The sequence below is a fragment of the Trichomonascus vanleenenianus genome, assembly GCF_965637985.1.
Source record: "Trichomonascus vanleenenianus strain CLIB 3782 genome assembly, contig: TRVA0_035S, whole genome shotgun sequence".
Lineage (NCBI taxonomy): Eukaryota > Fungi > Ascomycota > Dipodascomycetes > Dipodascales > Trichomonascaceae > Blastobotrys > Blastobotrys vanleenenianus.
The window spans coordinates 1-27,409 of record NW_027481852.1 but is presented as its reverse complement, the minus strand read 5'-3'; the positions used below and the strand labels follow the sequence as shown (position 1 = coordinate 27,409).

Sequence of the window (27,409 nt, the reverse complement as noted above, 5' to 3'; positions counted from 1 at the left end):
TAGGAAGAAGTTGGATATTCGAGGGCCAGCCCTCGAGCTCCCGTAGTTGGGGGCTCTGCCCCCAAACCCCCGTCATAAATCAGAACTCCGGAGCCACAGTAGGGGCTTGGGGGATGTTTTACTAAGAGGAATTGTGCATATAAGTGCAGTTAATTGATATGGCACTGGCGTATTGGAATAGCTGTCAAGGTGGTAAATAATGTATGAACCTTCACTTAGCAGTATGGGTAGAAGAGTGCAGTAGATATCAGACAAGGAAATCAATTCTACCAAGTAAGGAACCAATCCAGATGCAGTGATAGAGCTACTACTACTACTATCCTACTACTATCCTATCCTGATATCTTGTTATATCAACTACTGAACATACTCCCGTAACTATTCTACTGCTGGCGCCACTATCCTATCCTACATATCCTACTACTACTCATGCTATCGCGCAAAGTCAATCACGACGACAACGTTAGGAAGGTACTCCTGGGTTATCAATGGACCTCGTCCCGTCATATTTGAACATTTGTCATACATTTCCGTATTAGAAGCGTTATTTAATAAGTTTAGTCCTCCTTCGCCTTAGACAAGTGGGTTTTAAACAAGAACATATTACCGATACTACTGCTTGCTGTCGATACCTGTGGTGACTGTGATTCCAACTCATCTTCTGAATCTATGGAATTGCAGGCCTAACTCAGTATTTCAGGTTGCTCGCTCTGCTGTGATTGTATCCGGAATCTCGCTATTGGCATCTGAGAATGCATACTGTGCTCTGTCAGTTCCAATTTGAAATCCAGTCTCATCCATATTGGCAATATTTTCTGGAGGAATGCCATCCGAAAGCTCGTGATTTTCTTTAATGCATTCTTCAATCTCTTTCCGATCAACTTTTGCCATGTCTTTGTCTCTAATTGTGCCAATTGGCTCTCAAAGTAGTGTCTATTGCAAAATCTTCTGTGTCATGAAGAATTGGGGTATCCAGCATCCTTATCTCGTCAAAGAGTATGCCATTGACTGATAACTGAAGTCGGGACTGGATCCTTAAGTATCTTGAGCAGATAACTTATATGCTTAGCCAGTGCTCGCTCATCATGTGGAGATCGATAGCCATTCTCATGCTCCCTGGTGTAAAAAGAAGCAACCCGGCTAGTTCTCAGGGGTATACTGGACCTTATTTTTAGTCAAACCGTGCTTCTTGGCTAATTTAGATGCCGATAACTCCCTCCTTCGAGGATCTAGCAGTAAGTCGGCCACTGCCAGTATTCATATAATCTCCATTCCAACTATCCTACAAGTTATCACTAGGTTAAAATTGCTATATACACCCTCCATCCCAAGTATAATCCCATTCCAGGAAATCAGTAGGCCGAAATATGATTCCTACATTTTGGATATTCACGGCTGAAACTACACCCCCGATAACCGAGGCACATGTGTCGAATCTCCGACTACGTACCACCCTATACAGAACTTCCAGTATAGTATTGAAACCACTGATATCAACCAACAATACTACTTCCAGCACAGTAAATGGTAACAGCAGTATAAATTCTAGCTCAAAAAGCATAGTATAACCTCATAAGTGTACTAATAATGGTGCTACCAATACTTACGCTATCGACGGACTACGGCTAGCCGCACTCAATAAACTCCCATAGTAGTCATAGACCATGATACCGTAACCAACGGTCCAACCAAGATTAAACTCCATTAATAGAGAGTGAAAACTCAGCTACAAACAATAAAGCTATCAATTGATCCATGAGATAATAACAAACATAGCCATTAGGCACCAATAAACGATATTCCGCAGTTAACATAACAGTCGGAACGGGTCAGGTTTTTAGCCGCGCGACCACCGAATTCCGGGGAGCGGCCGGAGAGGAGAAAAATCCGGCCAATCGGGGTACTTTAAGGGCAGCGAAACCGCACAGAACCCAGAACGAAACCATCCCGTTTGAAGGGCTCACGAAACGAAACGAAACTCCCCATTAACCATGTTCAGATCGATTAGAATGTATAGCCGGGCTGCGGGCCTGCGATCGCGACTGTTGTCGACCCTCGCTGTGATTGAGCATGCCGGTAAGGCTGCCTCTCCGGCCAACTACAACGTCCTCGAGGCTGCGAAGCAGCTGGGAGGCGATGTGACTGCTCTCATCGCGGGTTCTGAAGCCAAGACCATTGCCCAGGAGATTGGTGCCATCTCGGGTGTCGGTAAGGTCCTCGTCGCCGAGAACGGCGCCTACGACCGAAACCTGCCCGAGAACCTCGCCGAGCTGCTAGTTGCCAACGTTAAGAAGCACGGCTTCACGCATGTGCTCGCCCCGAGCTCGACTTTTGGCAAGAACGTTCTGCCACGTGCTGCGGCGATTCTCGACGTCCAGCCCATCTCCGATATCACCAAGATCGAGTCCGAGGACACCTTCGTGCGGCCCATCTACGCCGGTAACGCTATCGCCACGACCAAGTCCAGCGACGCGGTTAAGGTGCTGACGGTGCGACCCACGGCTTTTGAGGCTGCCGCCAAGGGCGACTCCGCTGCCCCAGTCGAGGCTGCTGAGGACCCTAACGCCGAGCCCCTCTCCGAGTGGATCTCCGAGGAGCTCACCAAGTCCGAGCGGCCAGATCTCGGCACTGCTTCCAAGGTGGTGTCTGGCGGTCGAGGCCTTAAGGATAAGGCGAACTTTGACAAGATCATGTTCCCATTCGCAGACTCGCTGGGAGCCGCTGTGGGTGCTTCCCGAGCCGCTGTCGACTCTGGTTTCGCCGATAACTCTCTCCAGGTCGGCCAGACCGGTAAGGTCGTGGCTCCAGAGCTCTATGTGGCGGTTGGTATTTCCGGCGCCATCCAGCATTTGGCCGGCATGAAGGACTCCAAGACCATTGTCGCCATCAACAAGGACCCAGAGGCACCTATCTTCCAGGTCGCCGACATCGGTCTTGTTGACGACTTGTTCAAGGCTGTGCCAGAGCTCACCGAGAAGTTCTCCAAGTAAAAAGCATCTCACCTCCCCCTCTTGTAATGTCTATATATTGATCCTCACTGATAAACTATCCTATTCAGACTCGCATAGTCTTGGGGGCCAGCCCCCAAACCCCCGTAGCTCCGCTTCGCGGAGATTCTTAGATCTACCAACTGCTTCAATTGAGCTCTTCAATCCCTTCATTCATAGTTCGTTGCTTCTATTGAGCTCTCCAGTCCCCTAATTTATACTCTACTGCTTCAATTGAGTATTCCAGTCTCCCATTCATACTCTGGGGCTTCAATTAAACCTCTCCAGTCTTCTCATTCGTACTCCGTCGCTCCTACGGAGTCAATCGCCTCATACATACTCCGTTGCTTCAATTGAACTCTCCAATCCCTACATACATTCTCTGCTGCTTCGACTAAATTGGGGGCTAGCCCCCAAACCCCTCTAGCTCCGCTGCTCGGAGGATTTATGGTCGTTAACAGCGATACATATACACACTGTAAGCATATCTCAGCACAATTTGGCAAGAGCGTGCTGCAAATCGTGACGAGATCTACCCACGCTGTTTTTAAGGCGGCGGTGCAGTTGCATGCGCACATTTCAGCACAGATTGTGACCGCCGTACTGAGATCTGCCAGCACTCCGCGCAGCAGAGCCACGGGGGTCTGGGGGCTGGCCCCCCGTAGCGGTGGATATTTGGTCACAACTGGTAACCACACGTGCTGAAACGTGCTTACAGCGGGGTTAACAAACCACTCTATAAGAAAAGGATCGATTGAAGGACATTAGTGGTTGGCGATGAGTGCTAGCGAACGAACCAAGCTGCTGGCGCGCCCGCCGTACCTGCGGCAGAGCTCGAATATCGTGAGCAGGCCCGACACGCCGCAGAGCATAGCGGCTGAAGACATTGAGATCCCGGAGTCGGGCTACGCAAGGCCCCATGGACACTCCTACTGGGCCTACTACATCCCGGCCATGTCGTGGATCCCGCATTACCGCCTGGAGTACCTGTTTGGCGACGTGTGCGCCGGCCTGACTCTGGCGAGCTTCCAGATCCCGATATCCATGTCGTACGCTTCGAGTTTGGCAAAGACCCCGACCGTCACCGGTCTGTACGGTCTCGTGATCCCTCCGCTAATGTATTCAGTGCTTGGGTCTGTGCCACAGATGATTGTTGGACCCGAAGCGCCCATTTCGCTGGTCGTAGGCCAGGCAATGGGCCCATACTTGCATGAAGACAGCGAATGGACCCTCTCTCCGTCCCAGGTAGTGGGACTTATCTCCGGAATCTCGGGAGCAGTGCTATTCCTGGCGGGCATCTGCCGCATTGGATTCCTAGACTCGGTTCTGTCGAGAAGTTTGCTTCGAGGGTTCATCTCCGCCGTCGGTTTCGTAGTCGTAATTGACCAGTTCCCGGCAGAACTGGGGCTGGAAAAGCTCATGCACAAGGTTGCAGGGCCCCATCCTACCACAGTTGCTAAGATGCGGTTCCTGTGGAACTATACGGGCGAGACTCATGCCCTGACTGCTCGCATTGCCTTCTCGGCCGTTGCGTTCATTATAGCCATGCGAATCATCAAGCACCGCTACTCGAAAACCGTGAAATGGGTAATATTTGTTCCAGAGATTCTGCTGGCCGTCATTGCTACGACAGTTGTGTGCGATGTATGGAACCTTAACGAGTCCGGCGTCGAGGTCGTAGGGCGCATTCGTCCTGAACGTGTACACGTAGAGCTCCCGTTCACCCCGGCGAAATGGCTCGACTTCAAGGCCAATTTCTCGGCGGCGTTCTTCGCGGCCATTCTGGGCTTCTTTGAATCTACTGTGGCAGCCAAGACCCTCGGAAGCCGGTTCGACCTTAACGTGTCAACAAACCGTGAATTGGTAGCCCTGGGGGCCTGCAATCTCGTAGGCAGCCTGTTTTCGGCGCTCACTTCGTTCGGAGGCTATGGCAGATCAAAGATCAATGCGCTCTCTGGCGCAAAGACCCAGCTCTCGTCAGTCATTTTGGCAGTAGTAACGGTCCTATGCATCCAGTTTGCTATGCCTTACTTCTACTATCTGCCAAAGTGCATGCTGTCTGCTGTCATCACCGTAGTGGGCATCTCTTTGCTCGAAGAGGCCCCAGCGGACATTTCGTTTTACTGGAAGATTAGCGGCTACGAGGACCTGTTTACAATTGCGTTGACGTTCTTTGTAACTGTATTCTGGTCCGTCCAGACCGGCATTGCTGCTGGTGTCGGGTTTTCGGTCGTGCGGGTGCTGCACCAGGCGACGAAGCCCAACATCCAGATCCTCGGACGTGTCCCCGGGACTACTGTCTTCCGAGACGCAGATGAGCTGCCAGAGGACCTCGAGGCTGTTCCGGGCAGCCTCATTGTAAAAATTGCCCAGCCGCTCAACTTTGTCAACACGAGCGACCTGCGCAACCGCTTGCGACGACTAGAGATGTACGGCTCCTTGCGAATCCATCCAGCGTTCCCACGGCTGTTGAACGAGGAGATGAGCCGACACGTTATCTTTGACCTCCGGGGAATGACGGCGTGCGACTCCTCGGCGATCCAGATCCTCGATGAAATCATCCAGGGCTATATTAAGCGCGGCATTGTCGTGCTGTTCGCGAGGATGCCGTATGAAAAGACTGTCCGCGTCGTGTTCGAGACGTCAGGCATCAATAAGCTTGTGCTCAACCAGCCCAACAACAACTATGGCAATGCATTCTTTGACTCTATCCAGGACGCATTAAATTCTATAGACTCTCGTTCCTGAACCCTGCTGCATTGTCAATACAAGGAATCTCGACCATTTTACTTGGGGGCCAGCCCCCAAACCCCCGTAGCTCGGCTCCGCCGAGATATTGGTGGTAAGTATATTAAAAGTAGTCTTTAAAAGCTCAGCTAGCTGAAACATTATAAACGGACGTAGAAGGACAATTTGCGGCTTGTTTCCTATTGATCATTTAGGTGCGAAATGCAAAATCTCCATTAAACAATGATCTGGCTTAGGGAGATATCTACATACCGTACAATATATGCTACAGAACTGCGTAAGGATTTACTATGGAACCCGTAGAGAAAATCTGGAACACAATACCATCAGCTCCAGTACTGAAAGTTCATCTGATACTTGACAGTCGGATAATTGGCAATCAATTGCGGTCAATGGACAATACAGTAGTTGTCACGTTATTCGAAGACCCTCGTGGGCTAGAGTCTGGAATTATCTTCACAAATGGTATATTAATTGTACTCGACTAATATTGGACCATCTTCCGAATAATCAACGTTACAATTCTCTAAGGGGTGTTGGTAACAGGTCTTGGTAGCAGGCTGGGAGTTTGTTACGGGCCGTAACACAGGGCTGTTCGGTACAGTAACCCTGCTGGTACAACGAGTCCTCCGCGAAGCGGAGCTACAGGGGGTTTGGGGGACTGGTCCCCCAATTTTGCCAAATCGTAGAGCTCAATTGGCAATATTGGCTTAGCTAAAGGCCGAATTCTATTGCAATGGAACAGATAATAATGCATTAAACAACAACGTGGAAGTGGCCACGGCCCTTGTTGATGCCGTCCTTGACGATCTTGGCGACCTCATCCGGGTCCGAAGTCATCTTAGTAAGGTTCTCGAAGCCGGTGGCAGTCACAAGCACGTCGTCCTCAATTCGCACACCGCCCACTGGCATGTACCGCTTGAGCACCTCATGATCAAGGAACTTGCTCTGGGCCGGGTTCTTGGCTACTGGCTCAAGCAGGAACTCGTTGAAGTAGCAACCTGGCTCAACGGTAACCACCATGGACTCCTGGAGGTCCCGTCGCAGTCGCAGGAATCGCAGCATTGGGTCCGGGTCCTCGTAGTTTGGCTTTCCGCCGCAATCGTGGGTGTCCAGACCAAGCAGGTGGCCCAGCCCGTGCGGATAGAATGCAGTGGAGACACGGGACTCGAAAATCTCGTCCTCAGTACCGTTATTGAAGATGCCAAGCTCTAGGAAGTGCTTGATCAGCACCTTGTGCGAGAGCTTGTGAAGCTCGTCCCAGGAGGTGCCTGGGGCCACCTTCGACATGGTCTGATTGTGCATATCCTGGACGGTCTCGTAGATCTGTCGCGCCTCCTTGGTCCACTCGCCGCTGATAGGGAACGTTCGGGTCACGTCAGCTGCGTACCCCTTCCACTCTGCGCCAGCATCAATGAGCACCAGCAGCTTATCGTCAAGCGGCTGGTCATTCTTCACATAGTGAAGCGTGCCACAATCGGTACCGGAGCAGCAGATAGGGTCGTAAGCAGTGAACTTGGACCCCTGTCGCATTGCGTGGTACACGAATTCGGCATGGATATGGCCTTCTTCCTGCTCAATTGGCAACGCAGACATGACAGCCATGTGGCTATTGTCGGTGATTTCAGACGCCCGCTTCATGAGAGCGATCTCGTACTCGTCCTTGAGCATTCGAGCCTCCTCAATGGCAGCTTTGAACGTCTCGGACGCTTTTACGTGGGGGAATTCGGCGCTCGCGTCGACGGAAAGCACCGTCGCGTACCCGGAGAGGTCCTGCTTGAGGTCGGTCGCGTACTTAACCGCATCGACGTCGTACTTCTTCTTCGCAGCCTCCAGGCTCACCGGCATGCCGCTCCACATAACGTCCTCGTAGTCAATGGACGGCAGATACAAAGTCAGGTGATCCTTGGCCACGTCGTAGGTGACACGGCATGCCGGGATGGTATCGACACCGGTCAGATACATGAAGTACCGGCTCTGTCTGAACGGCGCACTCAGGTCGCTGTGGGGCCACAGTTCGAGCGCGGGGGACTCAATGTAGAAGAGTGAGCTGGCGGCGGAGTCTGCGGCCACGTCGGAAGAGCTCTCAGCAGCGAACTGCTTGAGGAACTTGGCGGTTTTCTGGGCATGGGCCCGGGCTGGGTACTTCTTGGTCTCCAAAATCGACATAGTTTGGTCTTCAATGGGTTATAGAATGGGGAAATAGAGTGTGTTCTGGGGCCTAAGCGGGCTTTAAGTACGCAATGCGATGGGCTCTGACACGGCACGAAGAATGTAGGTTGAGGTCATCGGCCGTTGGGGGGAGGAAAACTTTTGCAGAAAACGGTTTCACAATTCCCCGTTTTTGCGATGAGCTGTTTCCCCGTTTTTGCGAGATGTTTGACGTAGACCGCATGAAGCCCAATTCGCTACCGTCATAAGCGGTTCTTATTGATCTGTTTTCGGTCTGATTGATAAACGGGTACCCTGGATTAGTACCGATTAGTACTGGTGTATATATCGGCAGTAGAGCTAAGCTACCAGTATGTACACACTGTTGCGTAATTTCTCTATACAACAGTGTACTTTATTTTGTATTTTCAATTGCTATAAATTATTACATGATAGATGTTCGAAGAACACTGACGGTGGAAATTAAGTACGAGAAAGCAGTAAAACTGTAACACTTGTGATAATTTTGATCGTACAGTACTACCCTGTGGTATGGTACCATTCAAGGAGAGGAGGAGACTGTCTAATAATTGGCAGAGGTGTAAAGAAATATAGAACAATTTGTGTAGGTATTACAATTAATTGGCATGTCAAGCTGGTTCGGTGAAGATTAGTTCATTCTATCCTAAAGAGTCATAACTCAGAAGTACATAGAGCTGAGCCCAGTCGGCTGTTATCAACCATTAAATAGCTAACGCCAAGCCATCGCACAAAACCGCTCAAAACTGACTCGGGTTTGAAAAACATGTCTGGCTTCATGATCTTCGACAATATCGATTCCCTTCTGCCGCCTACAGAATAATAATATTATTCACTCATTTCTTGTATTCAATTACCCGTGCTATAGGTAATCTGCGGTCAGAGGACCGTACAATATATAACGCGATACACATACACCGATAACTGTTATATGGTGCGATACATGGTATGGCGGGGTCGGAGCCCGATAACCGCGTATCATGCCCAGACGGAGAAGGTAATAATACATGGGGCGTGGCAGTCTGGTACAGTACATTAATCGTTTATTGGGCATTGGAAATTACATGTCATAGATCATTAATGGAACATGAAAATTTCGTTTTCGGGTATCGTTTCCAACCGCGGAGACCGGGCGACGGCAGGGGCGGTTGCAAAAGCGTTCGTCGGTGACTGTTGAGTCTTTTCATTGCGAGTGGTGCTGTCAGTATATACGACGCAGAAGAACTCCTGCGTCCGTGTCTTCTGCTTTTTCCTGAGAGTATAGCGTCCATGGCTGTATATTGTATAACTGTGTTAGCGCGCGTACATAGCGAAAGACAGGAGGCAGTACATACCCAGAGAGGAGTTCGTCAAAATGTTTGAGAGCGTTCATTGTCAACTATTGTGAGTACCAACCCTGCGTTAGCTGAGTTCAAGCGTCTCAATTGTCTCTATTTTTTAATTTTTTCTTAAAAAAGTGTCTCTGTTTATGAAATTTCGGGTCAACATTGATCCAATATATACTCATCCTCTAAACGCCTCCACACCCTGTATTTCAAAAAAATCCCATCCTGATAGGTCTTATGAACAATTGTTTACATTTCATATCCGGTCATCCTCTGCTCTTCCCGTTTTGTACTCGTCTACAGCAGGTCTAGCTGACTGGAATGTGGTGCGGCTAATCGGATCCGCCGTGTCGGTACCTAGGAATTTCATATCTTTATACGCGATTCACCGCACTCCTGTAATATATTCGCGTAATCTTCTGAAAACCACGCCATTTTACTATTGTGGAGAACAGAACCCCCATGTGTATATCATCGCCTTTTTGTTCGTCCGGCGTATTTTCGACGTGTCCCGTGTAGCCTTTGCCGATAACAATACAGTACCCCTGCAGAAGAAAACAGATCCCCGCTTCTTTTGGCTGTACAATGGCCGATTCCTACTGCTACATATTATTTTTTTTTTGCCTCTCATCATCTTGTTGCGGTGGATATAGAATAATCGGCCGATGCAACATATAGCTGGCCAAAATGACTCGTTCATCCAATTCTTTTCTTGGCGACGAATAACACGCGTCAACGCTACGGCATTCATTACTGTAAATGATTACACGTTTACATGCGCAATCCCTGCTTATCAGGTCCTTCCATGTAGCCTAATGCAGGTCTGGCGGAAGATGGCATATGGAATTTAGTTATGCTGGGGAGTTGGACAACGTCGAGAGGAAGCACGGTCGGTTTGAGTGCGGGCTAGACGTTGCAAACATCTTTTATCCTTTAAGAGAACAACATCCTGGATATCTCTACCACAAGATATCTTCAATTGTACAAATATTTAAATTTGAACTGCAGACGGACCAGGACTAATGCTCACGATTGATTATCTTTTCACTTATGACTATCAAGAAGCTGATGTTAAATGGTTCCTAGCTGTGTTAGAGATAGAGAGCAGAGACCTTCACGTATTCCCGAGACTCATACGTTATGCAGTGCAATGTGCATATTCCGTAACGTCCCAGGAAATGAACATTGTATGGGGGTATCAGTAGCAGTATACGTAATTTAATGTGCATCCTAACCTTTAACAGTTGCATTACGCAGTCATACTGTGAACTCATTGCAGTAGCTGCCCCGCTTTAGCCCTACGCATCACAATTCAAGACTATTGATGTGGCAGATAATCTTGCTTGAATTGTAAATTCTGGACTTAAGACTAGCGTAGTGTGTACTCATTTTCAATTGAGTGACGCAAGTTGGAGAGGTAATGCAAAATGGAATTTGTTGTGGTGATATATCGAATTTTCTCATACACTTACGCTGAAATATGGATCCAACTAAGCTGCGTATGTTTTCACATGACAACAAATTTTGGCATTGAAATGCCATGAATTTTCAAACAAGTCAGATATCCAGTATTAATCATGCCCGGTATGTAGAGATAGACAATAATTTATGTCGCCAGTACAGCAATGAGACTTATGCATCAACTGCCGAAAATCCGAGCAGCAGTACAGGTAATCATTGATGCAGCTTACGCGGGATGCTCAATACCGTACCATTCTGAGAGTAACTTCAACTACTGTAGTTATTTACGGCTATAGGGTGAAAGTGAGAGTGTGAATATGGGGCGAGAGCAGCGGAGGCTATAACTTACTAATAGTGTAGTGCTAATCACGAAATGATACAGCTAGAGAAGACGAGACTAGACTCTTAGAATAAAGATTGCAATTAGCGTTTTGTTATGCCGTTAAAAATATGCCAAGTATATCACAGCCCCCATAGTTTTACAATACAGACACCGGCATGCCCCCTGGTACTACAATATCAATGGTAATACTAACTCCATCCTTACAGCTTCATTCTTTTACACTGTAGTGGAGAAATGTCTCAAAATGTTTCATAAAGTGAGGTAGGCAATTTAAAGATATGACTACTGAACATTCAAACTTTCGTAGGCATTAGACTTTCTGTCAGCGTCCCCGTTCGCAAGTATCCAGCAGTCATCTTTTCTAGCCGTTAAAGCTCTTGAGCGGTGATCTTTACTGGCATAGGTATGATGGGCCGATCCCTAAAGTCCGCCCCGGTCGGTGTACCACATCGGCCACCTGAGTCGGTCCGGTCGGTAGCTCATCGGGCTTGATGATAGTCCTATAAGAATCCCAGAGGAGAGGAAGTAGCAAGTATACCTCATAGATTAGGTGAGAATGCTAGTCGTTAAAGAGCTTACCAAACGCCTTGCCATGGCTTCCGTGGCTCTTCTTATCCTCTTCTTAGGGGGGGTATCTTACGTATTTGGGTCCGTGTACCGCTCCGGCTATCGGGTTCATAATATTGAAGTTTTGTTCGTCGACAGGGACCAGGGTGCAATTGGGCAAGCAGTAACAGCTGCATACCAAGAATTGCAGGGCCCCACTTTCTTCACGTTCGTCCCTAAAAACGCCTCGCGTTACCAGTCAGATGATGCCCTTGTTAAGGCAGTTACTGATGGTCATTACTGGGCTGCTCTGGCCGTAAATGAGGGGTCTACTGAGCGGTATTTCGACGCAATTTCGGAGAACAGTAGCATCACTTATGATTCATCTCAGGTACTGACGTACGTCTGGAATGGTGTCCGATACCCTGCCTACTCTGATAGCCTGTTCCCGGTAAACTTTCAGGTACTTGCTCAAGTATCAAGCGCTGCATTTGAAAAAATGTACGGAGAAAAGTCGTTTGGAATACTCAAGAACCAGTCACAGCCGTCTCCAGAGTCTCTCTCTGCCTTCTTCAACCCCATTGGTGTTACTCAGATCAATGTTCAGGCAATGGATCAGGGTTCGCGCGTATTCTACAGTACCCTAGTCATGGCCATGGTAATACTGCAACAGTTCTTCTTTGCTCTGGCCATCCACTTCATATTCGACAGCGTCAAAGCACATGAATCCCTGTCCTTGGTTTGGTATGTTACTGTAAGAGTCGTCGGCTCACTTCTCTTCTGTCTGGGTGCGTCCTTCTGCATGGCCGGAAACTTGTGGGCATTCCGAGAAGACTGGTCTGTCAATGGCAATCAGTATGTTCTTACTGCAATGACCTTCTGGCTACTGATGAACATACACTCTCTCATTTTCCAATCGGCTATTCTGCTCCTGCCGTTGTTTGCGTTACCCTTTATTATCATTAGTTGGGTGCTCATCAATGTCACTAGCACGGCAACTCCATTCGTATTGAACCCAGGGTTCTATCGCTGGGCTTATGCAGTACCTTCATATGAGGCCTATCAGGTCATGACTGATATTTGGTCGCGGGGGAGTGTGCCTGCACTTTTCAGGGCACTGCCTATCTTGTTTTCATGGTGGGTTACTGTGTTGACTATAATGAGCACTGCGTGCTACCTCCTGTATAAGAAGTCCAAACAGACGGCGCGTGTTAATACTGAGGAGAAATCGGGCCCTTCATTGTTACAATAGTGACTAACGTTATGTATATTATTTCTGGCAATATAAAAAATACCAATCCGCATGATATCAATTGAGCTCATTGACTGTCTTAATAACAATGAAGTACTTTTTCGAGGTTTATCCATATCTGCATGGAGATTAAAGGGTCCAAATTACATTGTAATTGGTATTAGGTGGTAGTATATTAAGACTTCATTAGCACATTATGAATCAAAAAAACGCGGATTTACGAAAAATAATACCGTTAGTAGGTGTATCGGAACTCTGGTCGAAGATCACCAGCGGTTTCTTTTTCACGCTCAGTCATCTTCTCCCACTTGGCAAGATACTTGCCAGTAGTTCTTGCCCGGTTGTCGTAGTAGACACCAAGGAAGTAAACGGTAGTCAGTACGACGCAGAAGAGAGAAAACGCAAGACCAATACTAACACCCTTGAGGTACAATGGTCCATCTTGCGCCATGAAGGAGAAGGTAGCAATAATACCACCAATGTTACCGAAACCAATCTGGAAACCAGTGCCAACCGATCGTCGGAGGTGACCAGCAAAATTCTGACTCGTCCAGCAGACAATCAGCGGCATCGAAGTGTACGCACCCATGGCAACTAGGAAGCACCCTGCATATCGTGCGTGGTTATCGGTCTTCACGGTTAGCAAAATGATGAAACCTACAGCACAAATGAGAGCCGTGAAGATAGCAAACACGTACCGGTGTCTGAACCTATCGGAGAAGAATGCAACGATCATGGAGAAGCCAAACGCACAGGCCCACGGAGGAATGGAGTAGAGCTGGGTCTGCACCGGGGAGTAGTTGAATCCCCGAATAATTGCCGTAGAGAAGTATGCGTAACCGTAGGCCGGAATGATGAGACAGAAGTACATCAGCCCAGCCAAGTACACCTTCCACTCCTTGAACACTCGCCCAATATCCTTGAGAGTGAACTTGTCCTCGTGGTTGGAGGAACCGACGTCGTACTCTAGCTTAGCCTTGAGGAAGGCCTGCTCGTTGGCATTTAGGAACTTCGCGTCCTCTGGGAAATCAGCAATGCAGAAGAAAAGGATAATAGCGCCGACAGCAGTCACGGTACCTTCAATGATGAAAATCCACTGCCATCCGGCAATGCCCCGCTTGCCGTCAATGCTGAAGCAGCCGTAAGCGATAAGACCACCAAACGCACCGGCAAGACAAGTGGAAGTGAAGAAGAAGCTGTATCGCTTCTGGGCCTCGTCTCGTCGGTACCACATAGAAAGCAAGTAGAAGCAGCCTGGGAACATACCTGCCTCGAGCAGGCCCAAGAAGAATCGCGTAGCAAGCAACCCGCTATAGCTCTTGACGAACCCCTGGCCAATGGAAACGATGCCAAACAGGAACATACATAGCGAAAGCCAGACGTGGGGCTTGAACTTCTTGAGCAGGTAGTTAGATGGCACTTCGCTTACAATATAGGGTACGAAGAAGATGGTGAGACAGACGTTGTACTGATTCCCGATGAGGCCAATATCTTTAGACATGCCATACACATTAGCGTTTGAGATGTTCACTCGATCCAGGAAGGCGAGAAGGTAGAGGAAGCAAATAGCAGGGACAATTCGGAAGTCAATCTTAGCCATGAGCTTCCGCTGGTTGATGCCATATTCATCGGCAAGGCTATCGATGGCTGTCTTCTGCTGTTCAAGGCTGAGAGGAGTGGCATTCACTTCAGTCTTCTCATCGCCAGTGCCATGCACGTACTGGACCTGGGCCTCTGTATCTTTCTGCTGTTCAATGTCCGACCCCGTCATTTTTGAATAATGATAGGAGACCTTATGAAAAATTGGAGCTTCAAGAAAAAAAGAGAGAGAGATGCAAGGGTAACTTTATATAACGGCGGAGTGCGGAATAGCAATCCCTTGGAAGATGCATCAGATCACACCTATTCCTTGGCGTTTAATTAGCAACGGCGCTATTATAGCGGCGAATCTACCGGTAATAGGGCAAATCATGCCCATCTTTCTCTGCTTCACGGTCTCGATGTGTATGTATGTATGCATGCACCGTAATCGGCATATAAACTCCGCTATCGCAGCCTCCAATAATTTGGGTTTCCCTTAGGGCCGTAGCCGAGGACGACATTTACAACCATCTTTTCACGTCGTGTTTTTAGTTTCCTCTATTAGCCACATGTCGGCGTCATGTCGGAGGCCTGTACCCGCTTTTTTTTGTCGATCTTTCCCTTCGCCCAGGATTGTGGTGAACCCATAATGCCGGGCGGGGGTGTGGGGAAGCCAAGCTTTACAGGTAGAAGGCTAGCCGAAAAGAAAAATAATAATTATGACACATTGTAAGTACCGCAGAATGCAGATGCCGTCCGAGATGACCAATAAACGGTCATCTTCAAACGATAATCGGATGTAAAAGCTTCCAGATGTCCGTAGGTATTTACCGCGATGAATAAAAATGGGTATTCCCGTGCTACCGCTGCGTGTTATAGGGGGTATTTCTCTTTTTTTTTTTAATGCAGTCTAGCCCTCTCGGCGGAAGGGGCGAGGGGGGGGTCTACTCATCTTGTATTATCTGGTCGATCATTTACAGGGGTAATGTGTTTGTATATAGGAATCTGGGGTATCATTACGAGTAAGATGCTATCATAAACTTGGTAGTTCACTGTTGCATCAGGGCAGAAGGCAATATTTATATTTCTTTGCGACTTACCACCGTTGGTGCCAGTTACCGACAATAGCCGAGCCACACCGGCACCCGTGCCTATCCGGAGCCGCATTTTAATGGTAGGATACCACGTACCTCCGAACGCGAATAAACATAAATAATTTGTTGAATAACAAGCTTTTAGGCTCTTCAATCCTAGGATATCTCAGTTCCATTAATCAATTGATGGTTTCTCGGAGACCCCGCCGCAGGGCTGTTGGATCATTTATGGCAAGCGGCTCTGAAGGTGTCAAGACGCCGCAGGGCTGTTGGATCATTATGGTTAAGGTAGTTCTGAAGTCATTGTTTACAACCTCAAGAAATCGTGAATTTGCACGTGTTATTCTGAGATATCCACGTCTTCTATGTCGGTAATTAATACTCCAGTTATCTTAATGCTTGGTAGGTTGGCACCAAACCCAAGCTAAACCCGTACCTAAATATATTGTATCTGTCTATAATACCAACAGCGATCGGTAACCAAAAACCATATTAGTTACAGCGTAACAAACTGTAACAAGCTTCGTTGCTAATGGTAAACTGAACTGGTACTACGGTATATCCGCGAAAATAGTGTTGATGATACGCCACGCAACGTCGGTATTGTATTGATTACAGCGACATTATTATATCTCAACAAGATCTACCGATACTATGTTAAATAGTCATGTTTGGAGTAATATGATATCATCCTATATACCATATGGTAATATTCTAAGATGTACTCATGTCAATTGGACGTTGTGACCGGCGCGCAAACTTGTGCTAAAACTACATTGCCGTATCTCTCAGGGAATCACGCCATTATACAGTACTGTAGTTCGCATGGTTAGTATCGCAAGACTAGCACAGCTTTGCTAGTATCGAATAGCCAGTATAGCATTGACTGTATCGTATGATATACTCTTGTAGCCCTGAGATTTGCTGCTCCTACTTAGGATTGCATATGGTATCCCTTCATCTTACCAATAGTAAACTCCTTACGATAGGAACAACTCTTCTCGACTCGTCGTGAGTACCCAATTTGCAGCCGTTAGCACTTTATGTTCCGTTATAGCAGATAGGTAGTAATTACTCTTCACCCCTAGGCATCGTGCTAACCAAGATTATTATTAGTAACGTAAATACGAAAGGCGTATTTCTGGTAACGACGCGCCAAATTAAGCCTCGGTAAAATGTGGTATCAGTGTATCCAATAACCAATCACTGGTTGAAAGCTAATCAGTATGGGGTGTCAAATGGATGGGAATTGATAAAGCAATGTGTCAAAGTGTCATTCAATGTTTGGCAAATCAGGCGGTATGGCTTCTTCATTCTCGACTTTCCGGCACGACTGCCGGAATTCACGCACCGGAACAGCCTTCTTTGGGCCCAAGCGCGAAGAAATCATTGATTTATCCCTCAAACATAAACGCAAGACACTTCTTTGCGTCTGTTTGTCCCACTACGTATAGAACAAACCCCTTCTATATATCAAGGGTCGACAAGACAGTAGGATTGTAGGATACGGCACGTATACATGGGCAATAGGCGTGATGAATCACGGACAAGGGGTATGAATTTCACTATACGAGCACACGCACATCATTTTGTTCTACATGAGTCATAGCAGTCTAATATGATAAAATCTCTTATGGATCCGTTTAAATCAAGTGATTCGCCTTCTTAACCCCGAAGAGCAGACAACGACACGGTGAATTGAACTCTCTCCATTCTGGAACATTCATGGCAGTACCTTACGAGTTCTTCACTTGTTCAAGCCTCCAAGATTGCTAAATGGTCTGTATTGATACACCACCTTTAGTACTAGTACCACAGAGCTATAATGTACATCATACATGGGACCTCCGCTGTTACTCAAAAATTTATAATTTTACGGTAATTGAATGTTTCACCCATGTCTAACAGACGCATAAAATCTCAAAAGATTCGGTTCGGTAATAAATTAGCAGTGTATTCGTTAGTCATCATTAATAAATTAGTGGTAGTGAGTATGTAACAATGTTTCTTCGTTAGTTGTATAGCCAAATCTCATCAGTCGGCCGCGAGGGCTGGTTTAGCGAAGGCTGAGCGCGTCTCACTGGGTAAGGCGGGTTCACAGTGTGATCAACGACGTCAACCATTCCTGGGTGCATGTGGGAGATTGAACCAGCCTTGTGAACACGGCTTAGGTGCCCATTATTATCGTGTCGAGGAGGGCGGGTGAGGAAGCTCGGAGATATGTTGGTGGGGCTCTCGCCGAGCATCGAAGGAGATACCGTACCGCTGGAAGGGGCCCACGAAAGATTCGTGTCAGGCGTGAAGCAGTCGGGGCTGCTGCAACCAGGACTCTCCGGGAGCACACCGTACACTCCGCCGGCCATAGACGCGGCAGCCGCAGCAGCCATTGCCGCGGCCGACTTGAATGGACCAATGTTGAGGTCCTCCAGGTTCATCATCGGGTCAAGCTCAGTGCCGAGTGGTCGGAAATCTGGCGAAAGCTCAGGCGGCGCAACAGCGGTATCCAGCTCCTCAGGGCTCGAGTAACCGTACACTGGCGAATCTTCTTCCGATGAGTCGTGTTTTATGAGAGGCTTTGTTGGTAATTGACGCATTCCTTGAGTCTGTTCTTGTTCTTCCTCGTCATGCTGTCGCAGGCTCTCTTGGCTGTGGTGGTGGTCGTGGCTATAACTAGAATGGTCTGACATGCTATGCGGATCATCACTATCAATGATTGTTAGCCCCTTTGTACACTTATTGGCGTAGGTAGGTGATGCATACCTCAGAAGTTCTATTACGTTGTTGATGGTGATTTCGCCCTCGGGCACGAACTCAGCAACATCCTCGCCATTGGCCAGCTTCGTGACGATTTTGAGAATACCGTCCTGAAGAAGTTGCAGCCTAGACTCCAGCAGGTCGACGTATGAGCTTGAATATGTCTTTTCCGGCTGTTTCTTCTTTTCCGAGTATGTACACAGTTTGTCATCCAAGGCGCATTTCGAGCAAGGCTTTCGACCATCACACTACCACATTGTTAGTAACGCACATAAAACAATTCCCCACCTGCTCTCTCTCTCTCTCTCTCTCTATGCTCATAGCCCCCCACTCGGCCCCCTTTTGGTAGCGTAGCACGGCCTTTCCAACTCCCGCTCAAACGTCAAACAACCGAACCGAACCTTTTAAGGCGGCACGGATGTCGGATCGTTGGTGGGGTGCCGACCGGCCTCCCGGACATAACCATCGGCACGGAGATGAATGAGGCTCACCACTCCGACCTGAGACACCGGCTCCCCGATGGACCCTTAGCCTTGCATGAGGGCCCATCGCAAAGCCCGCGCCTAACACAATGATAGCCCAGAGATCATCGTCATCACATTACGGGTGCCACCCTGAGAGCAAAGACACCTTGGAGTTTAGAAGAGAAAAAGCAGAGAAAGAGATAAGGGTAAATTCGGGTGCTTAGAAGATGCGTACCTTCGTCTTTTTCATTCTACAGTCATTGTTAGCCTCTGGTATCCCGGGGAAGTCTTTTTCTTTTCCTTTCACTTACCGGCACGAGTCGCATGCCTTGCCGACTCTTTTCTTGCGACCGTCCTCGTCAGTCCGTCTTGAGTATGCTTGGTGGTGATGCATTGTGAATAAATAAACAAAGACCAAATCTTGTTACAAAAATATCTAATTTCGAATTGGCTCTTTTGCAATAATAACAAAACAGACGTATACGCCAGGGGGAGATGGTCATTTAAATAGTGAAAACTGTGGTAAGGCCCGCCAGTTACGATTATTAATGCATGCGGCTACCCCTTTGCGGATGTCTAGAAATGCCACGCACAACCGTTGTGGCATTGTGCATATGGCCTTTCTCTTTAAGATTTGATATTTATGAGACAGAGACACATTCTCTAGGAGTGCTTTTTCTGAGCCCAGGTGTTTGAGAGTTGTGTTTTTTCCTAGGTACAGTAAGTCTCTAGCTGGTGGCTTTGGGGTAGCTCGAACTTGCTCGATGGGCATCTGGGGGGACCTCTTGCCTTTGACAGATTTATCAATGAATACGCTTACTGAAGCAGAGTAGGATTGTATAAATGGCCCTGTATGGCGGGAGATCTGTGAGCGAGCTGATGCAGTTCCTCGCAGCACAAGTCAGTCCCAGTCATCGTTTGGACCTTTTTTTTATGTGTGTAGTGTGATGCGGCTGGGTACCTCCGTTGCCGGCACCCCGAAGAGGTCCACCCCCAAAGAGCCACAGTAGGAGGTCGGAACTTATAAGTTCCGATATCTTTGACGTAGTGGTACGTAGGGAAATTAGGATTAGTATCATACAAGCCTCACTCGTCAAAATACAGTAGCTGAGATTCTACTTTTGTGTTCCTTTTTCTTTTTTGCATTTTCTCCAATTGCCAATGATTCTATGTATTGGACGTATGATTGGCCGGCGCCTGCTAATTTGGGTCAAATAGAGCGAAATTCGCTCGTGGAGTTGCTACAATAGGTAGTAGGATATATCCTCCGCCAGCTTATTTTTAGGAAGGGACCCTGGAAGCTCGTCATGAGATAGCTTTTTTTAGCGGAGGACTCTGAAGCTATGCCCGAGAATTGATCGGTTGGTGGAGATGCAATAAGAAAGTCCGGGTCGATGGAAGATTCATTTGCGTACATGTAAAAACTCATGCTGCCGCTATGAAAGAAATATATAAGTGCATTACTGCATTTCGAACATTTTCGACGCGGCTCGGGTATTGCTGGGCATTTGCCGAGTTCCAGGTCTCCGCTTTATGTTAGATACGTTATCTGCATGATACATGCAAACTTTTCAACGATTCTCCAAGATATTGTAGTATCCATAGGAAGAAGCTATTCGGGGAATTGGTAAGGCTGTTCAGTTGTATTAATTGCTTTGATAGAAAATTATTCGAGTTTTGGGAGAGCTACTCCCTTGCTTTCCAAATTCGATCTTGTAGACTTGACCTTGTCTGTGTCTCGACAAACCAAATCTTTGCGTAGCAATATTTAATAACTTATGCCAGAGGCATCAATCAATATTACCGGCTATTGTCGATCGATCGGATCAATCTTATCAATTGGGAAAAGGAGCCCAATATAATCCTCAGGCCATTTTTCAAACCCTGGGGGACATTACCCTGCACTCCTTGGGTCCAAATAACTTATTTGTACCATTTCCGCATCGACATGAGATCCAGAAACGTAACAGAAACAAAACCAGCTTCCAACGCTCTTGGAAATGCCGAATTCCGTCTCCACTTCCAATATCCCATTCTGCTCTATATAGAGCAATTGACTAAAGCAACGGGCACATTGGTGAAAACGCAGGAAACAGTGTGCATAATGTCATTATTTTATTTTATTTTTTCACGGAGATGTGCTACGGTACAATTTGACCGGAACGCGATGCCGATCGTTTGCTCGTAGGACCCCGATCGATGTACTTAACCCCTCATCCACGGAAGCTTTCTTCCAGGGGTAACTGAATACAGACAATTCTTTTTCCCACCAGTCTGGTAGTGCATGCTTTTGTCGAATTATCATTTGATTGGATTCTGAAGACAGAGAATCGCTTGTCGGCACTTTGTCAGCCCTGGATAATGGTATTTGCGCTGTCGTAACCCACTAGCTTATTATAACGGCCTATTGCCAGTTTAACTCCATCCCATGATTCGCGGTGCACATACTTTTAGGCACTTCATTCCTGCGCATGTATTATGTACCCATTTGAGACGGCATTTACAACAATAATACCGGTAATACACAACTGTTATACGTATACATAGCAGGACAGCCGCACGCCGCTTTTTAAGGTTTGGGATCATTCAGCCGTATCGCGCGCGGCACATCATCAAAATAAAATTTCACCCGATTGCACGGTCTATGAGATCATCCAAGATATGAAAGAGAAGAAAAAGACACAGAAGGTGCAAACAGCACCCGTGGATCCTAAGGCTGAGGCTAGAAAGGAGGCCGAGGCGAAAAAAGCTGCCAATCGAGCCAAAGCGGCCGCTGGCCGAGCCACTGTGTCGCAATCGTCATCCTGGACCGGTAAACTGCCGGCCACACTTCTAAACGAACATTGCCAGAAACTCAAGTGGGAAAGAGTAGTATACGATGCGGTAAGTGATCAATTCCTCTCCAATTTCTTCGGCTGGTTACAATAGCTAACGTTCGTTAAGAAAAAAGTCAAGGACGGCTTTATCGTCACCGTTGATCTGGGCCAAAAAAATCCCAAGACAAATGAAGTTGAGCATGTCAGATTCACTCCACCCTCTTCTATTATTTTCCCACAGGAAACAGCGCTAGAAGCTAGGCACTACGCGGCAACTTACGCCTTGCATCGAATTGCATCTCACAAGAATATGAAAATGATCCTGCCAGGAAATCACAAAGATTTGTGGGCGAAACTGGACGACGAAAAGAAAAAAGTAGACGCCGCTGATCGTGACCGCATCTACGCCTCTGATCCGTTTCAGGCGCAAAGAGACTATCTGGTCCAGAGGGCCAAGAAGAAGGAAGAGCACGCCAAGAATTTGGAAAAGCAACAGGGTATTCGTATCCAGAAAGTGGTCAATGCTGTGCGCAAGAACATTAACGAAGAAAATAAGCAAAAAAAGACTACTGACGAGACCCCAAAAAACGACAAGAGCAGTGAACCAGCGCCAAAACGGGTTCGGTTTAACCAATCACTCTCTATGGCAAAAGATGTGCGAATTTGGGTAGAAAAGGCCATCAGACAGCTCAACGGATTTCAAACAGTTACGAAGTCGACTCATCTAGATACCAAGAGCGATATTTTCGGCAAGTACTGCCGTGCAATGGAGAGCCTGGGGTTTGCCAAGGTTCACGCGGAGGAAGCGCTTTCGCATACCAACTCTCTTGGTGAGGCTATTGAATGGCTGATCATTCACATGCCCGAGGATGACCTACCAGGAATTTTCACCAAAACAAAAAATATAGGTGCAAAAGTCACTTTGCAGTCTAATGCTTTGCAAGTGGAATATGCTATTCGCGAAATCAAATCCTTTGGATATGCAGAGCACCTTGCACACGAAGCAATGTCCGCCTGTAATAACAGCAAGCCTTTAGCAATGGCTCGTCTGGCTAATCAATTAGTTTACGGCGAAAGCTCAGCACCTTGCACGGTAGATGAAAGTCCGGAGTTTTGGTCTTGGGATGAGGAAATCGCTCAGATGAAGGAGATGTATGATCTAGCTTCAAAAAAGCTGACTTTGCAAGAAGACCGAATTGACATACAACTTGAATGCGAAGACGACACAGAGATCTCCATAACTTACTTTAAGCCAGACGACTATCCTCGTCAGATCCCCGGGATTGGTATTCGCAATGCTCTCGATGAGAAGACCCCAAAGTATATTCTTCTTTCAGCAGCTAAATTTGCAGCAGATTTCTATGCTGAGCGAGTAAAGGAGGGTGACCCATCAATGATGTTTTTTGTGACTGAAACTATTCGCAGCGAGTTTCCACGATTCCTAAAACATCCGATGCGTTTATCAGATATTTCAACCGGCGTATTTGGTGTTCTTGAGAAGCGTGTGGACCAGGGGACAACTGTCTCTACTGATTCCGTAAAAGTTTCTTCTAAGAAGCACTCAAAACAATCGCGCATTCGATTAACTCAAAAGAGTTCCAAAGACCTAAAAGATGAATATGACGCGAAGGTCTCCCAGTCATCCAATCTCAAATCAATGCTGAAATCTAGAAAGCTTTTGCCAGCTTGGAAGAAAGCATCGGAAATACTTGACATCGTTTCCAAGAACCAGATCGTTCTTATCACTGGTGAAACTGGTTCAGGTAAGTCTACTCAAGTGGTTCAATTTATTCTTGATGAATATATTTGTGCCAATCGAGGTAAAGAGTGCAATATTATTTGCACACAGCCGCGTCGAATTTCTGCCATGGGTCTGGCACAACGTGTTGCCAGTGAACGGGATACATTAGTCGGCGATGTTGTAGGGTATTCCATACGAGGCGAAACTAAAGCTAGCCCGAACACCATGATTCGATTCATCACTACCGGTGTACTGCTACGAATGCTTCAATCAGACCCAGCGAGCGCCTTAGACAACATTAGTCATGTTGTCATTGATGAGGTGCATGAAAAATCTCTCGACACAACATATTTGTTAATCCTTCTGCGTCGTTTATCCAAAACCATGCCGTCTATTAAGATTATTTTGATGTCTGCCACGGTTGATCCGAAGCAGTTCTTTGACTACTTTGGAGGTGCAGTTGGTTATACCCATATTGAAGGACGGACTTTTCCAGTTAAAGATCTTTATCTCGATGATGTTATCAAAGAGGCTAAGTATGTCCCTGACTCTTTAAATACTGAGGGCATTACTTCAGAAGAAGTTGGCCGAATTATTGTTTCTATCCGAAACTCGATTGATTATCGTTTGATCGCTACATTGGTAGAACATATCGACGGAAATTTGGATTCCTCATTTGGAAGCATTCTCATTTTCATGTCGGGAGCTGCAGAAATCGATAACTGTATATCTGCTTTGCGCTCATCTGCGGCAGGAAATAGAATTCACCCACTTCCTTTGCACGCCTCGCTATCCCCCTCGGATCAAAGAAAAGTGTTCATGGATCCCCCAAAAGGAAAGAGGAAGATTGTTGTTTGTACAAACATAGCAGAGACTTCTATCACAATACCAGACGCGGTTGCCGTGATAGATTCTGGTAGAGTGAAGCAAACATTTTATGACGCTGATGCAAATGTCGTGAAGCTTATAGATACTTGGGCATCTCAGGCAGAAGTCACGCAGCGAAGGGGTCGAGCTGGTCGAGTTAGATCAGGTACATGCTATAAGTTGTACACTCGAAATGTTCAAGAGAACGACATGCCAGAGCATCCAGCACCTGAGATTAAACGTGCCCCCCTTGAGCAGCTCTATCTCAGCGTCAAAGCTATGGGCATTAAGGATCCGGAACGGTTCCTTGCAGAGGCAATTGACCCTCCTGAGACGGGCGCGTTGAATACAGCTAAGGCAACGCTGATCAAGAACGGAGTTCTTGATTACTCTACTGATGAACTGACTGCTCTTGGCAAGCATGTTTCCACTATCCCAGCTGATATCAAATGTGCCAAATTGATGATTCTGTCATCGCTCTTTGGTTGTTTGACTAAGGGCCTGACAATTGCTGCAATCCTTTCCCTGAAGTCACCATTTGTTTCCCCAAGGGAAAAACGGGATGAAGTCAAAGCGGCTATTAAGAGCTTCGGTGGCTCAGGCCAGGGTGATCTGCTTGCGTTCAGTAATGCCTACGATGCTTGGATCGTTAAGAAAAAGGAATTGTCTGGATCCGCAGTTCGTCGATGGTGCAGTGAAAATTTCCTGTCTCCTCAAGCACTTCAAGACATCAGCTCAACTCGTCGACAGCTTTTTTCATCTTTGCAGGAAATCCGATTTGCTCCCTTTGGATTCAAAGATGACTCTGAGCTCGATGCATCTTACAATATACATTCAAACGACCTTAAACTCGTCCGCTCAATTATTGGTGCAGCAATGTCTCCAAACATTGCTGAAGTCAATTTCCCTCAGCGCACGTTTAAAACGGTCGCCGGTGGTACGGTGGAACAGGATGTTGAAGCAGCCGCTATAAAGTACTACAGCGAGTCGGAACGAGTGTTCACTCACCCCAGTTCGCTCTTGTTCGGCTATACAAAATACTCAGAGGATGAAAGGTTTGTTTCATACTCATCCAGAATGGTCACTGCTAAGCCCTACATTAGCGGTATTACGCCGTTGAGTATATATGGCATAGTTTTTTTTTCTGATTCAGTCGTTGTTGATTCTCTTGGTAGCGGTATCGTCGTGAAAGATTGGGTCGGATTAAAGTGTTGGCCCCGTGTCGCTGTCCTGGTAAAGATTTTACGACATTTGTTTAACTACTTATTGGAGGAGAAATTCAACAATCCAGGTGGAGAGACAGATATTCGGCAAAATGAGATTGTGAACATCGTGAATACTTTGATCCAAACTGACGGAAATGGGTATAGATAAATAGGAAATCATGCTCACATTTACAAAAGTTTGAAACAGCAATTTTGAAGTCTTATTCATTATATATCTTTTTTTTGTTTCGACAAAGAGCTTGCTTTCGTAAAACCAGTAGATGCAACTGAAATGCCTAACCATACATTTCTTGGCACATTACCAGAATCTATTATACTCATAATAATACGTTACTATCATTACAACACTTCTCATATAATACTCTGAGATGAATGTCAAATGAATGTTGTGGATGTAATACAGTAGTTATCATAAGCCTAACTGGGCCATGAAGCGGTAAAGGCTCAAATAATACAGAATTTATTCATTCAAGTTCACAAGCGAGAGTTTAGCCAAAAGAATGCCACGAAATTGCACACGTCCTGATCACGAACCGGCCATCACGAAGTCCAGCCGCCCAATTAGACTGGGGTTCAAAGAGCAATAATAATAAGTACCCAGTAGTTCTTTATATTAAGTTGTGGTCGCAAAATTATATTCACGCGCCGAAGCCGCCTGTGTCCAGACATTTGGCTAGCCAGTCCGCTTAATAGGACATTATACCCGGTAATACAGTACAGTAACAGCATTGGCAAAACATTAACTTGACTGGGACACCTATCGCCAGTACACAGAGGTAGCTGACGCGGATTCCCTCAATAAATTGACGATACAGGGAGAAAACTACTATCCCTACCAAGCACCGTTAGAGACGCAGGGCCGAGGTCAGTGGGGGAAAAAACCCATATCAACGACATCTTAGGATAAAATGCGGCCGGATTCGAGAAACTAATTCACCGCTTTGTGTCTAGAAGATAATCCAGGGACGCTGGATGGCGGGATTGCTCCCATCGTTTACGCTGGCTAAGGATATACCGTTCGGACGGTTATAATTATGTGTGCCGAAGTCGCGCGCCGACATATATTTTTTTTTGAATATTTTCATTTACTACACTGAAATACAATAATAATAATAAACTAATATCACAAAAAATGGTGACAGTTCTCACAGTTCTGTAGGTTCCTTGTTGGGTGTCAGAAAAGTAGACTCCTAGGAATGCGCTATCTCCACGGAACACATTAACTCCGTCCCGAAGTCAATCGCTATTTTAAAAGCCACGATTCCCTCTATTTGCTCTTTTCCTTTCCTTACCGTCTTTAATGTAGACACTTCGGTGTCTAACCTTGTACTTTCGTATATATTAGGGTCAGATATACTTTATAATTGATATTTGACTTCCAACATTCCTTTGCTGTTGTTCTCTTGTCATGATTCATCCTTCTACCATCCACTTGAAATCATGTAAGTGCAAGTCGTGTGTCCGACATATATATATATGCATAGAAGTCAATTTAAAAAGTCGGTATTTGGATTATTAATCGATGACTAATCACATAGTGGCATGCATGCATGCGCAAAAAATAAGCGTCACGGACAGGATTCGAACCTGCGCAGGTAGAACCCATTGCCTAAGCTTTACACTAGCGTATAATAGCAGGGCAACGCCTTAACCACTCGGCCACCGGGACCGCTGGTCAAAATTGTTGTTGCAGACAATTAAGAAGAGTTTTTTAACACCTTGAAAAATTTTTTAAAAAAAATTCATTTTTGGGCTCCAGAACCTCCTTCTGGAGGTCAGCGTGACATTTGACTTGCCAAAATTGCTAGACACACCGGGCAGGCTTAGGCAGATGGCTCAATTCATTTCGAAGAGCCAGCTACTACGCCGCTAAGCAACTAATTGCGGCCCTGCGGCGGCTATACGTCGGGTGTGTGCGTCCCATTATGGAATACGGCGCCCACATCTGGTACCACCGGATAGCCAAGACCAATCAAGAACGCCTGGAGCGAATCCAGTCCTTCGCGCTGAAGAA

General features: G+C 46.7%; 8 protein-coding genes and 1 non-coding gene across 9 annotated transcripts; 4 read left to right on the top strand and 5 right to left on the bottom strand.

Annotated features, from left to right (window-relative positions):
* Nucleotides 1-1,991: 1,991 nt before the first annotated feature.
* On the top strand, nucleotides 1,992-2,990 carry AIM45 (Aim45p; the record flags this gene model as incomplete). Its single annotated transcript, XM_076686250.1, has 1 exon — nucleotides 1,992-2,990. The coding sequence occupies one exon, from the start codon at nucleotides 1,992-1,994 to the stop codon at nucleotides 2,988-2,990; it is 999 nt and encodes a 332-aa protein (XP_076539458.1).
* A 774-nt stretch (nucleotides 2,991-3,764) lies between these two features.
* On the top strand, nucleotides 3,765-5,735 carry TRVA0_035S00254 (uncharacterized protein; the record flags this gene model as incomplete). Its single annotated transcript, XM_076686249.1, has 1 exon — nucleotides 3,765-5,735. The coding sequence occupies one exon, from the start codon at nucleotides 3,765-3,767 to the stop codon at nucleotides 5,733-5,735; it is 1,971 nt and encodes a 656-aa protein (XP_076539457.1).
* A 756-nt stretch (nucleotides 5,736-6,491) lies between these two features.
* Nucleotides 6,492-7,904, bottom strand: TRVA0_035S00232 (putative Xaa-Pro dipeptidase; the record flags this gene model as incomplete). Its single annotated transcript, XM_076686248.1, has 1 exon — nucleotides 6,492-7,904. The coding sequence occupies one exon, from the start codon at nucleotides 7,902-7,904 to the stop codon at nucleotides 6,492-6,494; it is 1,413 nt and encodes a 470-aa protein (XP_076539456.1).
* A 1,098-nt stretch (nucleotides 7,905-9,002) lies between these two features.
* On the bottom strand, nucleotides 9,003-9,297 carry TRVA0_035S00210 (uncharacterized protein; the record flags this gene model as incomplete). Its single annotated transcript, XM_076686247.1, has 2 exons — nucleotides 9,003-9,198; nucleotides 9,260-9,297. 2 exons carry the CDS (start codon nucleotides 9,295-9,297, stop codon nucleotides 9,003-9,005), a joined length of 234 nt encoding a protein of 77 aa, XP_076539455.1.
* A 2,313-nt stretch (nucleotides 9,298-11,610) lies between these two features.
* TRVA0_035S00188 (SNG1 family protein) lies at nucleotides 11,611-12,852 on the top strand (the record flags this gene model as incomplete). Its single annotated transcript, XM_076686246.1, has 1 exon — nucleotides 11,611-12,852. The coding sequence occupies one exon, from the start codon at nucleotides 11,611-11,613 to the stop codon at nucleotides 12,850-12,852; it is 1,242 nt and encodes a 413-aa protein (XP_076539454.1).
* A 235-nt stretch (nucleotides 12,853-13,087) lies between these two features.
* Nucleotides 13,088-14,623, bottom strand: TNA1 (high-affinity nicotinic acid transporter; the record flags this gene model as incomplete). Its single annotated transcript, XM_076686245.1, has 1 exon — nucleotides 13,088-14,623. One exon carries the CDS (start codon nucleotides 14,621-14,623, stop codon nucleotides 13,088-13,090), a length of 1,536 nt encoding a protein of 511 aa, XP_076539453.1.
* A 2,916-nt stretch (nucleotides 14,624-17,539) lies between these two features.
* On the bottom strand, nucleotides 17,540-19,139 carry TRVA0_035S00144 (Zn(II)2Cys6 transcription factor domain-containing protein; the record flags this gene model as incomplete). The annotated part of the gene is made up of 4 exons (XM_076686244.1): nucleotides 17,540-18,230; nucleotides 18,288-18,529; nucleotides 18,981-18,996; nucleotides 19,057-19,139. The coding sequence occupies 4 exons, from the start codon at nucleotides 19,137-19,139 to the stop codon at nucleotides 17,540-17,542; spliced, it is 1,032 nt and encodes a 343-aa protein (XP_076539452.1).
* A 2,267-nt stretch (nucleotides 19,140-21,406) lies between these two features.
* TRVA0_035S00122 (RNA helicase) lies at nucleotides 21,407-25,543 on the top strand (the record flags this gene model as incomplete). Its single annotated transcript, XM_076686243.1, has 2 exons — nucleotides 21,407-21,628; nucleotides 21,689-25,543. 2 exons carry the CDS (start codon nucleotides 21,407-21,409, stop codon nucleotides 25,541-25,543), a joined length of 4,077 nt encoding a protein of 1,358 aa, XP_076539451.1.
* Nucleotides 25,544-26,961: 1,418 nt separating this feature from the next.
* On the bottom strand, nucleotides 26,962-27,064 carry tRNA-Ser(GCT). Its single transcript is given in 2 exon segments — nucleotides 26,962-27,007; nucleotides 27,027-27,064. It is a non-coding gene; the product is annotated as a tRNA-Ser (tRNA).
* Nucleotides 27,065-27,409: the final 345 nt, after the last annotated feature.